The 17,017-nt window shown below is 36.4% G+C and overlaps 1 protein-coding gene across 1 annotated transcript; it reads right to left on the bottom strand.

The window, feature by feature from the left end:
• Window positions 1-4,688: 4,688 nt before the first annotated feature.
• LOC134844647 (nuclear pore complex protein DDB_G0274915-like) lies at window positions 4,689-14,776 on the bottom strand. The gene is made up of 9 exons (XM_063861439.1): window positions 14,370-14,776; window positions 14,176-14,298; window positions 13,868-14,007; window positions 13,731-13,789; window positions 10,897-11,019; window positions 8,703-9,180; window positions 7,681-8,137; window positions 7,291-7,415; window positions 4,689-5,658 (listed from the first exon to the last, which is right to left on the bottom strand). Exons 1-9 carry the CDS (start codon window positions 14,619-14,621, stop codon window positions 5,184-5,186), a joined length of 2,232 nt encoding a protein of 743 aa, XP_063717509.1. The 5' UTR covers window positions 14,622-14,776; the 3' UTR covers window positions 4,689-5,183.
• Window positions 14,777-17,017: the final 2,241 nt, after the last annotated feature.

Genomic DNA, 17,017 nt, shown 5'->3' with positions numbered 1-17,017 from the left:
CAAGTCGAAACGATTCACCAAACAAACGAAAATGAAACTTAACACTCAATTTCTAAAAAAAAATCAAGTTAGACTAAATCACATCACTTGCACTAAACAAAAACTTTTAATTAGAAGTTTTGAAATTTCTACCGCAAAAAGATCAATAATAGTTTAATTCACTTTCAAGCCTGGAATGAAAAAAAAAGTTGACACAAATCATGAGTTCATGAAAGTCAATTAGGACTTCTTTAATCAAAAAACTGACAAACTACACTATCTAGATGAAAACTCACTTCAACCTCTAATTCGTATCGTCCAATATTCGCACTGTAAATGAATCTTACCGAGCTTCAGTCAAAAAACAAGAAGCTTAAAAAACATTGAGAAAAACGAATTGCATAACTCGATCTTTATCTTTATACAAAAAAATAACATAATGCATTTGAACTTGATTTTAACGAGGATTTGGAAAAAAGCTGAAATTGAACAGACAAAAATTGAGCGAAATAAGGATAGGGCAAAAAAAATAGCAAAAGCAATCTTGCAGGTACGACGCAGCAAATACCGACCAGGATTAAAAAAAAAAGATTTTTATAGACCACATACATTACTAATAGATCAACTACGCACGAACTTTCGAGTTGTTTTAATTGAATTTTAGGTTTTAGAAGACGCTAGAAAACAATTTTGATCACCGATAAAATCGGGAAAAAATATTAAAACAAAACAAAAAAAATTAACACAATTCGAAATTTTCAAAAAATACAGTGTTGAAGCAAAAAAAAAACAATGTTGAAAATAAAACATGCCAGTAAAAAAATGTGACACTAGCATCGGAAGAAAACTTACCAAGCCGTAAGAAAGTAGGAAGTACCTGAGCAGCAACAGTTTGAGCCTACAAAATACATTAAAACTTATTTAAAATGTTTGAGTTCTCTCCCCCTCAAAACAACCGCACACGCACAAAAAAATCTATGTTTGCGATAGTGAGTTTGCCTTTCTTTTAACAAAAGAAATGAACTAAAAATTTTTTAAAAAAATCGAGTCAAACTGCGAACAATCAAATTTCTTGAAAAATAAAAAATCATCAAAAATTATTTAAAAAACTAAGTTCAATAACTCGTTAAAATAAAATTACTTCAATGAGTTTTACGTTTCATCTGGGCAATGGTTGCGTTGAACAAAAACACTAGCGACCAATAATGCAGCTACAGATGCTGTTAAATTTCCGACGCTTGAAATGTTTCAACATTTTCACCAAATCAGTTTTTAATTTTCAATTTGTGATGGAAAAAACATTGATTCGTATTATATCAAAAAAAAATTTTGTTCCTTATAAATATGAAATAGTAAACTATGGCATTGAACACTTTGTTCCTTGTTTAAAAAATTTTTTAGTTTAATAATTTGCGCACACAAAGAACAGCATAATCAACAAACGTAAAGCAACCAAACCAATGAAAACTTTTGATCACTAATGAGTCAAAACCTAAGCCAAAACTAAGAACAACTTAAAAATTTCTACTGAGCCATCAGGGCAAATTTTGATGATTTTTGCCTAAAATAGAATTAGTCAGAAGTAGCAAGAAGAGGCAGTTAGGCAAATAAAAAAAGACTCGAGAACTCTTCTTGTTGTAAAAAAGGAGGAAAAACATTGGCAATTATTTTCGAACAATTTTCGTTTTGAAATAGGAGTAAAAAGCCAGCTCAGTAAACGTTAAAAAAGCAAATAACTAGTTTCACTAATGAAATAGATTGACAATGTCAACTCATTTGAGGTAACCCTCAGGAACTTGAGCGAAGCAAAACTGACGAGGCGGAAATTGGAAATCTTTAAATTTTAAAATGCTGAAAATACACTTGCATGACTTTTCAAGGATTATGAAGATATAGTATTATGGATCAAGTTACATCATCATCAATTTCTTTCGAACTTAAAAAAATGCTAATTTAAATTTTAAAATTACGCAATTGGAGAGAAACCAATTACTGAACTATTTTTTTAAATACAATTCGAACTTAACAGTGTGGCTTGATTATTCACTGGAGAGCATAGTTTGGCAAAATAGGAAAATATCTACCCACACAAGTGCAGCAGAACTTTTCAAACTGTCAAAAAAACCTAAAGGACTTTTCAACAAAAAGCTGCACTTTGCAAATTCAAACAAAAAAAAACGTCAAACGGACTTTTCAACAAAAAGCTGAACTTTGCAAGCTCAAACAAAAAAACGTTAAAAGGGAGCAGGATTTTTTTTAGTTATACCTTTTTTGAAAATCGAAAGAGTAGTTTTCTACCAAACTAAAAATTTTGTTAAACGCGAAAAAAAATCTAGAGCTTCTCAAAAAAAAACCCAGTCCCAAACATTTTGATAATACCTGATTTTGTCAAACATGAAAATTTTGGAATTCCAAACTACGACATAGAAACTGATTAAGACGATACAAGGTAAGCCAAGACCGTTTAATTGAAAAAAAAAACATTATAAAAAACAAAATTATTCAAAATCAGACTTGGTAAAATGACAAATTACAAAATTTCAATCGTATTAAAAATAAATTGGAGTCAAAATAAAATCCATGCTTTACGATTAAATTTAGTATCAGATAAAATGAATACCATTGAAAAAAAACGGAATGAGCCGACGGACACTAGGCCGAAAACCACGACTCTAAAAAAATCAATCATTTTTCAAAAAATCTATTCGAAAAAAAAATAACTAACGCCCAACTATTTACTGCCTAGATAAGGTAGTTTGTTTTATTTGAAATTTCATGACATTGAGCCTGTCAGCAGCATTGCAGCAATTGATTCAACTGATTTTTTAAACTCGTCATTAACTCGGAAAAGTCTGTATTCCGATTTGATAACGCTTGCTATTTGCAAGGGCTACAAGGAGCGGGTTGCTTTGCAAGTACCACAAAAGTTTCCATCTATGATAAAAAAAAACTGAAAAGAAATTTTTTTCAATTAAATTCAACTTTTTAAATGAAATTCAACAATGAAATTCGCAGTAAAAAAGGCATATTGAAAATCTGTTTTCTTCAAAAAAAATACACATGTATAAAAAAAAAAACATTTTTTTTAGGAATGGCGCAAAAAAATTACTTGGTTAGAATTTTAAGGGTTTGAATAAAAATTCGACTAGTTCATTACTAATCTGCGACTATCCTTCTATAAAAAGCCTGATCGCTTGCTTTACTCGCACGAAATTAGACAAAAAATCAAAAAATAAAAATTTCACATTCAGTTTTTCTCAACACTGGGAAAATTTTCGGAGAAGTTTTTTATGTCGTTCAAGTCGCGACTGAAAGGATTTTGGTATGATATATCACTCAATCCACCGGTGATTTTTTTGTGGAACCTGATTTTGCGTATAAAACAAAAAAGTAACAAACACACCCAAATACAAAGTTCCTTCTCATTTTCAATGGTCCAAACAAAAAGAAATCGCCGACAACCAGAGTTGGTGTGCTATGCTTTCACCATGGCAATTAAATTACCGCAAACGTCAGCCAACAAAAAAAAAACATATGGAACACTCGCTTTTAAATTGCCGATGATGAAATTCTGATGGCTGCTGATAAGGAGCTAATTAAGGAACTTGAAAAATATCAACGCGTATTATCACACAAGCGTTTGCTTGCCAATGAACGCAAGGAAACGTCAATGAATGCAAGGAAACCGGAAAAACCTGACAGATTGAAATAAAACAGCTTTCGAAATTCGAAACATAGCCAACAGACACTTGAAAAAGAGTCAATGAACACAAAGAAACAAAAAACTGACTTGGAAAAACCTTCAACTTTCAAAATTCAAAAAAAAACAAATATATGGCATTAAAGTTAGTTCTTGAAATTTCAAGAACAATTAAAGACAGAACATTTTTGATAAAAAATAATTAAATTTGAGAAAACTGGATCAATGGATTAACTTTTTATACCGCTGGAAATGTAAAACTTTAAATAACTTTTCGCAACTAGAAAGAATTTACGCTTTTTTGCGACATTTCCAAATTCGCAATTTACTTAACGTGTCGCACTCAAAAACGCATATACACTCAATTCCCTGGAAAAAAATCATAGCGACCTATAAGAGTCTAAACGTTCATCGACTAGAAAAAAGAAATATATGAAACAATTTTAAGGAAAAACTTATTATTGACAATTTTTTTGATAAAATTTACCCAATTTGAAAAAATATGGATCAATAGGTGAAATTTTTAAATCGTTCACGAAAATAATCAACACGAGCTACATAAGTTTTTTAAAGCAAATTAAAAGTGATCTTCAGGTCAAACTGTCTTGACATGGAAATGACCCTGAAAAAACTTTTCGCTGAAAACACTACCTAAATAAGTTTTCAAAAACTCAAAACACCTTAATTCTAAACTTATAAAGTGGTGAAATAATTAGTTCATTTAGCTATACAGAAACTTACTGATCTGTCACAATCTCACATCATTAGTTTAAAAAATTTTGCACAAAAAATTTAGTCAGCGCGCAGTCTTATTATTGAAATAGTTTCGCCACATTCTTTTTATTCGTTAAAATTGTTTTAAGTAAAACCTTTATACTAATTTTGGTTTTCTACAAATGTTTTTTGAAGTTATTCATATTTTTATAGCACGCAATTAATTTAGCCATAATTCCTTTTGTAGGCTACTTGAATTAACTAGGGCTTTAAAATGAGGTTGAAAATCGCTGAATTAAACATTTCTATACAAGCTATGAAACAAAACCAATAAAATTGAGGAAAAGATTATGCAATCACAAACTATGTCATCAACTAGGGCATTTTATGTTAACATAAATCGTCTATAACGGCTCCATTTCAATTTAAGGTTGAGGTATACAGATCGAATCTGCTACAAGCAAACAGATCGAATTCATGTCGTGGGCCAAATAGAAGAACAGTTAACATTCAAAAGCAATACGGAAAGGATAAAATCAGTAAATTGAAGAAATCAACCGACCAATTAATAATTCATTTTATTCATCAGACCAGGTTGAAATTAATATTAACTAACATCATCAGTTTGAAAATTTGAAACTCCGTTTCGGAGACAGGTTAAATCGAGTTCAGTTTTAAAATTGTTTATGAACAGCGTAAAAACAGAGCAAGTTTTTGAAAGAACCCAATTCAAATTATTGACACTTATAATGCATGGGCAACAGGTGCTGTCACGTGAAACACTTTGTTGTCACGTGTGCGGCGCCGTGAGATTTGAGGAGGAGGCAGCTAGGTGGGAAGGAGGGCGGACAAAAGAAGAAAGTGTTGCTGATGAGCCCCCCGTGGACGATGCGGAGGAGGAAGAGGACGGTCTGACAATCAGGGTAACTCCACTGTTCGAAAGAAACTGCTTCAGATGTGAAGATGTGCTAAGGTTGGTTGAACTACTGTTGACCAGGTTTGTTTTTGAGGCCGAATGCGGAGGAGCTCCCGAGGAAGATCCTGTTTTTGAGGCGAATTGGTTAGCCGACGGAATGGTGGCGGTGCTCGCTGCAGAGCTACTCGTTGTGCTGGAGGAAGGCGCGGAGAATGAGACGGAACTAGAGGATGCTGAACTTGCTCCCCCGCCGCTACTTGTTGACATTCCACTTTCGATCGAGGTGCCCCCACCCAGATTGATGCTGGTATTTTCCAACTCCTGAATTTGCTCCCGGATGAAGTGGATCCTAAAACAGAGCCAACAGAGTCATAAACGTCAGAAAACATAGAAAAAAAGAACTTGTTTTTTATTTTTAAAAAATCTCATCTTTCGAAATTCAAATTAAACACAGAGGCGAAGTTGCGCTTTGCAAACACTTGCGAGAACAGCAGCTCTATAAAGCGAAATAAGAAAGAGTAAAAATATGCCTCGAAACAGCAAAAACTCGGCTACGTGTCGGATTCGATTCTGCGACCTAGCAAATTTGAGTCTCACGCTTTAACTACTCAGCCACGGATGTTTAAAATCCCGAAAAACTAGCCACCAATAAAGCAGCTACATGTGCTAATAAATTGCCAATTCGATGCAGCAAAAGTATCACCAAATATAAAAAGACTCAACTTTGCATGTAACAAATCGCAAAGCATAAAGCAAATTATGTATAAATTAAGCATTTCAAACAATTGCGAAATATATTGAGTTAGTAATTTTGTGAAACCGAGTTTTATTGTTATGTTGTTTGAAACAAATAGCTTTTCCGTTTCATTTGATGTAATAAAAATGCATCATATGTGTAAACTTATTACTATTCGAATGTCAGAGCACATGCTATTAATAAGCTGTAAAGGTGCTACAAAATTACGACTTAGGTTGGAAGCAAAGAAAATTCGTACTTATACACTTTGTTTTGCAAGTGTTAAAATATATGGCCTGAAACTTCTTGAATTTCTAGAACAATGACTGACACTTTTTTTGATAAAAATTAACCCAATTTGAGAACACTGGATCAAAAAGTAAACTTTTTATTTTGTTGGGAAATCTGAAAATTATAAATGGATTATGTCTCAAATGGCATAAAAATTTAAAAATTCTCAAATGTTATAAATTTCAAAAAAAAATTCCCATATGGCATAAAATTTGTAAATTTCCCAAATGGCATAAATAGTCTTAACTTTTCAAAATTGGCATTAAGATTTAAATTAACTTGAAAGTAATGTAACCGGAATATTCAACAGAAAAAAAGAACTAAAATGGTTTTACTTGAACTAAATGTTCTACTTGAATTAAATGCCGATAAGTGATTAGTAATTTGTTTAAAAGTGAACAAAATAAGGCGTGAAAAATGTCTGTAATGAACTGAATTTTTCACGTCTCAAAGTTTTCACACATTTTTTGAAATTTTTTATGCCATTTCGGAAAGGATTTGTTTTTACGCCATTTGGGAAGTTACCCTATAAGTCGATCACGTTTTTCGTTATCTTTACACTTTTGCTGTTCTCTACTATCGAATAGAGGATATTGCCTTCCTTTTTATAGAGAAAATTAACTGAACTCAGAAAATCAAAAGTCAAACCACGAAAAAAAAAATCACCGAGACCTATATAAGAGTATTGACTACGTTCAAGATTCTTAAAAATATTCCGAATGTTATGCACACCCAGAGGCTATGCTGCATTTCGCAAACACAAGCAAAAAAAACACAAAAAATAGAAGCTCCAAAACGGCAAGAAAGAAATCATAAGAACTTTGAAACTTAATCAACTTCAAAAACTAACAAGTACTTAAAATGAAATTTAAGTCTGAGTAGTGAATTAGTGTGGCTTATTCACTTAATTCAATTTTGTTCCTAATGTTTTCGTAGCTTTGATTTGCCACTGACCTTGCTTGTTGCAGAGTTGCTTGGATCTCGTTGGCTCTCACAACAGACCTCAGGAATTTCAGATCCACCGCCGTCTGGAAAGTCTGTAAAGCGTGTTTGGATTCTTCGCTCATATTCTTCAGTATCTAAAAGAACGACGCACTTATAAAATCCATTGCAAAAAAAATTACTCTACATTTGTGTACTTTTTCTACAACAAATTTAATGCTTACTGTAACATAGTATTTCGAGTTCACAATCTTTGGAATTTTCCAACTCCAATATACCATGGCCAGGCAAGCTTAATAAATTAGAGCTATTTGAGAAGGGAGGGAAATTTTACAATCTACGGCCGAAACTTTTCACGGTTGAATTTAGTACTATGCAATAACTTCTAGTCAATCTTCTTACTTGCGCTTCCATTGAGGCTGTGGGCCATTCGCAAATGTGCATCACTAATTCAGGGTCATAAAAATGAGTCGACGGTGGCAGTTCCTCTCGTTTTGGAGACTCGGGCAAATCAGCTTGTGCTTCGCCGCAGTTCTCGGTGATTCCATCATCTGATACGCCTGGCGACGCCTTTCCGAGTGGCGAACCAGCGAGCTCTTCTTCGTCTTTCGTCGGAGTTGTCTCTCTATCATTCGGAGTTTTTGTTGGATCATTCGAATCTGTGGATCCCATTCGTGCACGCTTTCTAGGCGTGCAGTAAGCTTCATTCCCTAACTGACTCTTTCCGTTAGGTTCATTCTCTGCTCTAGACTGTGAGGAGTTCAAATTATTTTCTGCGTTGGAATTCTTTGATCTTTTAGAACTAACGCTTCTGGAGTTATCCTTTCTGCTCTCTTTTCGGCTACCTCCGCTTGCATACCTAAATTGCAAATTGCAATCATTACCATGTTGGAAAAGAGGAACTTTCGAATTTCGAAGAAAAAATAGATGCCCTTAAAGCTCTTTGAATTTCTAGAACAATTTATCATTGGCACCTTTTTCAAAAAGTAACCCTATTTGAGAAAACTGGATTAATAGGATTTTTATTATTTCGCTGGGAAATCTGATAATTAAACTCAATTTTTGAAGTTAGAAGCCGATCAAGTTTTTCGTGACCTTTACATTTTCGATGTTCGATCGTGGAGTTCGCCTTCCTTTTATCAAAAGAAACAAACTGAACAAAAAACGAAAATCGTCGCGACCTATATTGTCTCTTAATAAATCTCTTCATTATAAAACCCTTATAAAGCCAAAACCCAGTTGCAATACCCTTGCCGATCGAATGGGTATCGCGGAACAACCAAATATTTTGATCAACAAAGGAAATATTATGTTTTTCAGATAAAACACGAAATTCGCAAAAACGTTAATTTCAGATAAAGAAGTCAAATAATATAGCACAATAGTATACGGCTAATTTTTGTTCCTATTATGGTTCAACTAACCTGGTATTGCAACTTGAAATGAAGGCCCAGTCTTCCGTGGCCGACCGATTCGGACTGGCAAAGTACTCCGAGTCTGGCATGGACATGGACTTGTTGAGCGTATTTTCCGAGTTCGAGTTCTCATTTGTGTGATAGTCTACGGGGACGGAAGAGTGGGTAGTAGCACCATTAGGAAGCAAAGAGTCCTCGCTGCTGCTATTCAGCGGGACTTCATTGCCATACCGCGCGGGTTTTCCTCGCGAATCGCCACTTAGATTTGACAATTCACAGTCATTTTCAAGACCCGAGCTACTTGTTAATCGTGGATCTGCAGTCGGGTAACTAGTCAACTTGCCATTGAGTGGAGATGTCAGCTGTTCTGTTAGGTGTGAGCTATGAGGTCGTTTCCTTTGAGCTAACGGCCTCGCTGACTGCAGCACCGTATCATGGCCTCTGGTAGGCTCGTTTGACTGTTGAACCATTAACTTGAGCATCTCTTCTGAACAGAAATTCATGTAAAAAAACTTAAATTCACCAGCATTTTCCGAGAAAAATAAGAAGTAGCTTCAAACTAACACAGTCAACAGAAGGTTGAAAAAAGGTAAGCAAAGAGGCGAATGTGAGCTTCACACCATCAGCGATACAACAGGTATAGGATTAAAACAGCAAGAGACTCAAAAACTACCAAAGAGGACTTCGAACCTTGATACCGTCGAAGAAAGAACAAGAAAAAGAAAAACATACCAACAACTCGGGAGGGGAAGGTTAAACTTGTTTTCACCTTAAAACGAGTCAAAATTAGGCCATTAAGCCGATGAAAAATAGGCCGAAACAATTTGGGCCGAGAGCAAAACAAAAACCAAGAGGGAAATACGAAATCAAGGATGAAAAACAAATAGGTCTTGGTCAGATTTGAACTCAGGACCTTTGTCGTCCCAGGCATATTCGTTAACTCCAGGCTAAATTTTTAATGTCGGTCAACCGCGACTAAGAAATTTATTATGATATATCATTCGACCCATTCCGAAAACCAAAACACACCCCAGTGCAAACTTCCTCGCATTTTTCAAAAGGTGGGAACAATAATCCTCTAAAAACACAGAGGCGAAGCTGCGCTTCGCAAACTCTAGCCAGAAAAGCAAAGTTAAATAAGGAAAATATTTAAAATACACCTCGCGAAATTTTTTTTAGTGAGATTAGCAGTATCGCGTTTTCACATCTGCTACACAGCCGCTTGTAATTTTACTAACACTAGCCACCAATAAAGCAGCTATAGTTTCTAACAAATTGACAATGCTACGCAGCGAAAATTCGACCAAAAAAATCAAATTGAATCTCCGACATGTTGATTAGGAACCACACATCCTCGCATCTGCGCCACGGTCGCTTGGAATAATTAGGCCGATAGCAGACGACAAAAAACAAATCACACGACCGAAATAAATTTCTTACTTCGTTCTATAACACCTGGAAGTTGAATCAATATGAAAAGCCCATACAGCGGGACCTAGGCCGATAGAGATTAAAATGACATATGATAATTTTGACAAAGGCGAAGCTTTGAATAGCAAACACTAACAAAAACACAATAAAAAGCTGACCACTCAGCCACGACGCTTAAATAATAATAAACACTAGCCTCAAATAAAGCAGAGAACAGATGCTACGAAATTTCCAATGCTACAGATCCTGACTAAAGCAAAAATGCCACCAAATAATGAACATTTATTTGCGAGCTAGGTTAGAAAATATCGAAGGTTCGTACCAATACACTTTCTTACATGCAAATTGCCGTGAACAATTTTCGAACAGCTTTATTTTGTAATTTTACGAGGGGGTGGGAAACTGGAAAAGAGCCGTAAGCTCGTATAAAAGTGACGACCCGAATGTCCTTTAGTGTCTAAAAAAAACTTTCCGTCACAATAAAACCTGCTTCCCACACGCAATATCAAAGTGATAACTTTGCATCTAACGCAATACTTGGATAATTTAGCTGGCTTCAATTCAATTTGGTATAATTTCTGAGTTCGGTTAATTCGCCGCCAACACTAACCGTTAATTAACAGTTTCCACTACACATATTGCTTTACGAAAGTTTGTCGCAGGTGAAAGATTTTTGTTTTTGAGCTCAAGGCATCAATATCTCACAGCTGTTTTAAAAATGATGCAGAACAAAATCTTAAGCTATAGGTAACTAAAAAATCCTACTACTAACTGCTCATTGCTGATTTGATATTCCGTTGACTATCTGAAGAATAACCGACTGAGTTTTCTTTTTGTGTCGGCTGATCGTCTTCAGGATTGGAGGCTTGTGTTGACAATTTACGCGAAATTTCATCTAAAACGAATGCTACAAAATTAGCCTGCTACAAAATTAGCCTATGGTCCATCCTTCAAAACCGTTATTATCGGTACCATGTTTGCTAGTTGTCTTTAATATAAATTGTTATGGTTGAGAGAAGGATACTTGACGCCTTATTTTTTTCTATCTAAAACCCTATAGGGGTTTAATCGAGAATACGTTTAAAAAAAGCTGGTTTTCGAGATATTCATGTTTGTATAGTATTTGATTTTATTTCGTATGATTTTTCAGGATACTTCTAGATTAGAATTAGGATTAGAAGCTTTATATTATTCGGCAAATTTCATTTTAGTATCTGAGAAGGATAAACTCAGTTATGTCATATGAATTTACTCACCAATTCTAGTTTAATTTTCAATTTAAATCTGGGAAAACATTTTTTCCTAGAAAAAAAATAAGGTGAAACAGATAAAGCAAGGAAAATCGAAGCACCTTGTTAGTTTTGATGAAATATCAACCTCAAAAACAGCAAGTTAATTTTTGAAAAAAGGGTAGGTTTCCAGAAAACGGGCAAAATTACAAAAATTGGACATTTTCTAAGGCCATTAAGTTTTTCAAAAGGCAGTGCATAGCCGCCTGCGCAGGTACGATTCGCATAACTAACATTTTCTTCCGTTTAAACCCTGAATCTCCGATTTAGCAGGTTGAGTTTTGAGAAAACGAAAAATTCTAGTTACCGATTACAAAACATTTACACTCGCGAATGAAATAAAAGTTAGATAAACCATTTAAAAAATTCCAGACTGAGGCCATGCGGAGTTTCGCAACACTTGCGATACAAAAAAAAACAGAGGCAAAGCTGTGCTTCGCAAACACTAGCAAGAACACGACAAAAAGCAGCTCTATTAAGTGCAATAAGAAAAAGTAGAATAAAGCCTCAGATTAGTGAAAACTCGGTTACGTCTCGGATTCCATCTGCGACATAGAGATTATGAGTCTCACACACTAACCACACTAAACGCTTAACTTATCACAAACACTAGCCACAAATAAAGCAGAGAACAGATGCAATGAACATTCGAATGCTACAGATCGTGATTATAGCAAAAAAGCCACCAAATAGGTGACCACTTTTAATTATCACTTTCATATGCGAGTTAGGTTATTTAAAAAAGGTTCGTACAAAAGCATTAACGCTCGCAAGTGTAAATATTGCGGTACAAGACAGTGAATCTAAAAAGAGACGGAAACCTGATTTTAGGCGACAAAATTAGGCGGCAAATAAGGCGACAAATTTTTTTCAACTCCTGTGTAGCCAGAAAAAATTAAACGAAATTTTTTTTAGCTATACGCGTTTTTATGACCCATCCGTACTGAAACAGAGAAAAACATACGAACATATTTTGCCCTCGAAACCACGCAATGTAAGTTGACTCAGCCAATATAACAAACGCTGTGACCGTTTAATCGAAAGGAAGAAAAAAATACAGAAGCGAAGCGGAGATTCGCATTACTTGTGATACAACGCAAGCAAAGCAAAGCAAGCTACCGAACAGAGACGGGAACAACAGTAAAAATGATTTTTTTTTGGAATAAAAACAAGCATTACACACGTTTTCACTATTTATCGAGCGGCCGTCGTCACCGAATGGGTAGCAGAACAGCATGTGTTGATCTCAGTTGAGAAGACAGAAGCCGTTGTAGTCTCGCTCAATCCTCGCGAAACAGCTGGCAAACCGATAACTGCCATCGATAACTCTTGAAACCACGCAATATACCAAAAAGCTGCCACCGATAATTCTGCTAGAAAGGAACATCGACTACAAGAAACAAGTGAAAAAACTCGGAGTACACGTCGACTCACAGCTGAGGTTCGGCAACCACGCTCAGAAAGCCTAGAAGAAGCTCCGCAGGCGAAACAAGATACTCAATGTGCTGGCAGGCAGACACTGGGGAATCAGCGCTACCGACCTCAAACGACTCTACAGAGCATATGTTAGACCCGGCGGATTGTATGCAGCAGAGATATGGGGTACCTTCACAGCGGACTTTCATATAGCTCACCTGAAGAACTGCAAGAACATGGCAGCACGGTCCATCACAAGAGCACCAAAGGGCTCGCCAGCCTCCCAAACAAGGGCTGAGATAGGGCTCAAGACGATGAAACAAGAAATCGAAGAAAATAAATCAAAATGCTGATCAGATTCAGTCAGTTCCCTGAATACCACCATCTCCATGTTCTGAACCAGCCAGTATCACGACAGAGACTCCAGTCCAGAGAAGACAACCGGCAGGACTGGAGATCTACTGCTCGAAAACGCCTAGCTACCATCGCAGAAGGGTACTAAACTACGGGGAATGATGCTCACAGCACAGGGTACTTTTATTTAAACTCTTAAAAAGTGAAACTTACTATTCCTACAAAATTGACCATTCTGAGGTGAACAAAGTTATTTATGGGAAAAAGTCTAGTACAAGGTTGCACCACCCTTGCTGGTCGCATGAGTAAAAAACGGTCAGAGAAAATTTTCTAATTTTTTTTTAAAATTTAGACTCGTTTTAGCTTTTTTGTTTTAAGCTAGCTTTCAGCCCCAACCCCTATTTACTATTTTTGGTTTTATTGACACGTTACCTTCATATTGTTGACAGAGGATGAACGAGAAACATTTTCAGATGAAACATTTCCTTTCACCGTCGGCCAACTAAGACAACCAGCTGATGACAGAATTTCATCTAATATACCCTACCTTTTGCATTGTCATGGATCCCGCCATTCGAATTTGATCTATTCGGATTGTTCTTTTCACTGAAGCAAAATGTTATTAAATTATAATGGTACAAGGGTAATACATACTTACGAAAGCGGAGAGTAATCAATTCTTACCCAGATAACTCTTTTGGCTTCTCCCAGACTGACTCTTTGGTTCTACTGTTATAGTAGTAATGATTTCCAGAGCTACTGATATGTTCAGACCACTCGCCTTCAATTCGCACCAAGTTGTTTGAAGATTTCGGCTGCGACATCTTAAATAAATTTTTGCATCGTTCGATTAAATTTGCAATTTTTAAGCTGTTTCTCGTACGTCCGCAACCATAGTTTATCAATAAATGAAACTAAATATTCCCTACCTCTAGTAATTAAAATACAAATGGATCAATATCATTTAGGTTTTATAAATGCTGCATATTTACCTCGGCTGGCTTCTCCCAAACAGTCCGTTTAGTTTGGAAATGAAAATAATAGTGCTTTCCGCTCCGACTAATATGCTCAGACCATCCATTTTCAAAACGGACGAAATTCGGGTTTTTCATAAGCTGAAATATATTAGTATTAAAAAATCATATATATGTAACATTTATGTTAGATGCGGGAACCAGAAACATACTTCTCTTTTGGCTCGCTGGTATTCGTCGTCTTTATTTCTTTCATTTTTATTGCGACTTTTTGCGTTCAACCGACTGTTGGATCTTTCAGATTCAGAGTAATTTTTAGGGCAGTCGTTGGACACGCGAGAATGATTTCCGCAGTTTTCAAGGTTTCTGGATATTCCGTTCATATTGACGGATTGCTTAACTGTTGAATTTCTGAATGGAGAAAATTGGTGAAAAGCTTGGATCAGTTCAACATGGCATGTCATCTCAGCAATACACCAACACTCCGAGCAAAGAAAAAGCTGCAAATCGTAATCCCATTCCAATTCAGCGCAACATCTCAATTTCTGACTTACACTCGAGTTTCATAACTCTGAAGATCAGCATTTGCATTTTGAAAAGCATAAAAACGACGCATTGATACGTGTATAATTTCAGCAAACTGACAGTTTCAAACAAAGTTACATTTCCATGCTCAACTCATTACAGTTCCAAAACATATATTTCCAGATGTGAGCGTCTTTATGTACTAGATATTACAATTTCATGTTTTCTAGCTTTATGTTCGAATCTTTGAACTCCGAGCAGCACTGAATTCATATTAATGAGATCTGACATCAACTTGGAGCAAATTCATGGCTCACTTAGACATGATCTTTCAGATCGCTTCGGCTTAAAGGCCACTACCGATTTTCCCAACTCTAGAAATCAAAAAGAACGCCCCAAGGCCAGGTCTCCAAAAAACTGAAACCCGCGAACGAAGTTAAGAAACAGGGTTGGTAACCAAGTGTGCCAGTCGGTCATGTCTGGAAGTTTGACCTTGAGAGACACGAAAATACGTGATTTTGGAGTGGAGTTTTAATTTTCAAAATTTCGAATGGAGCCTGTCATGCTCAGTTTTCTCGTACCAACTGAAAACAAAAAGAGAAAAATCAGAACATCCGAATTTACAATTGCGGGAAAATACTCAAGAAAAACAGCAGGAAATTGCTATTCGCAATTTCCAGATATAAAATAGGACACGAGTAGAGCTGTCTTATCCCGGAATAGGAAGAGAGATAATAAAAAGAAGAGAGAACAACTATTCGGAACAAAACTAGAGTGAACCTTCAATGGAAAGGTGGACAGCTTGAGTGTCCCAATGGTTCATACAAAAACTCCAATTCTAGAGCCAGAATTTACTTCTGTTACCAAAACTGACCAGTATTAAACTTATCTAGTTATATTATCTAATTCTTGAGTTGCTTACCAATTTAATTACTCCTTGTACTCGAGTGCATCAACATGTGAGTCCCTAGTTTAAATTTCTCGAGTGTGTTTTATGATTGTTATGTTGAGATAAGGCGAGTTTTAGGTTGATCCATCTGAAATGGATCAAAGTTTCACTGTCCAATAAAAAGTAACTTAACGGATTGTTCCGACTCTGTTTTTAACGGCGTTCGTGTATTTTGGGTATTTTGAGACCTAAGTATGTGAACGTTCTTATTTTCTAGAGTGGGGGGATATTTTGGTAGTAGCCTTTAAGCTGTAACGGGTTCTAGTCTCATGTCGCAAGCGAACCGAATTGGCTCCGACCGTTCTTGAGGTAGAAAAACACGAGAGATAGTGTCCCTGACTCTTGAGCCAATGGTTATAGGGCCTATTTTTCTTAAGCCTCATATGTGACCGAAGTAGGCGACTGTTACATAGTGTTTTTATGGCGCTCCTGGGTGTTTTTACGACATCATGACTACGGAGTCGAACCCACTTGACACAGCTCCGGGCTGCATGCCCATTCTAGAGTACCGGTGGTACGGTTCAGCGGGAACGTGTAAACCTTCCGGTTGTACCGTGATAGCTTTTTAAGAAAACTTGAGAAAACTTCCTGGTACGCTCTCCGAACGAGGCCTAGCTAACCGAGTAAAGGGGGGTAACTAGGGAAACAAAAACAAGAAAAAAGTATAGAAAAAGGAACAAAAACCATAAAACAAAAAGACAGTGACTTTGATACCGGATCATTTGTATCAAACCTTTATATCAATTAAATAGTATACCCATACTGTTTTATAAGACCGATCGTTTCGATCAATATAGCAATTTAAACCAGTGACTTCAATAAGGTGCCCGAGTGGGGGGCGTTGTTAAGGGTTTTCAGATAGATTGCAACCAAGCCGGACAACTAGGAGACTTGACTGGAAGAGGTGACCAGTCGAGTGGAAAAGTGGTTCACAAGGATCGAACCGGACCACTAGGAGACTTGACTGGAAAGGGTGACCAGCCGAGTGGGAAAGTGGTTCACAAGGATCGAACCGGACCACTAGGAGACTTGACTGAGAGAGGTGACCAGCCAAGTGGGAAAGTGGTGCTGCTGTCAAGTGCAGAACAGAGACAACTAGCACAGGATCACCACAGGAGGACGCACAGGGGTGTTCTCAAGTTGAGCAACGGGTATCGTTAGAATCCACATTACATTATAGGAGATAAGTGTAAAGTTGGATAAGCGGAGTCCCATTGTTTTGAGGAAGTTTTTGCACAAGCAGGCCTGGAAACAGGTCTACGGTTTTCCCTCGAGAGGTTTAGCACCCGGCACTTAAGGTAATTTTAGGCTTAAGAGGGGGGCTAAAGAGGGGGGAGGTTAGAAGGGGGGCTGGTTAAGTTAGAGGTGAGCGGTTATAAATTGTAA

The sequence above is a fragment of the Symsagittifera roscoffensis genome, chromosome 4, assembly GCF_963678635.1.
Source record: "Symsagittifera roscoffensis chromosome 4, txSymRosc1.1, whole genome shotgun sequence".
In the NCBI taxonomy this organism is placed as follows: Eukaryota; Metazoa; Xenacoelomorpha; order Acoela; family Convolutidae; genus Symsagittifera; species Symsagittifera roscoffensis.
This window is presented reverse-complemented; position numbering and strand designations above follow the sequence as displayed.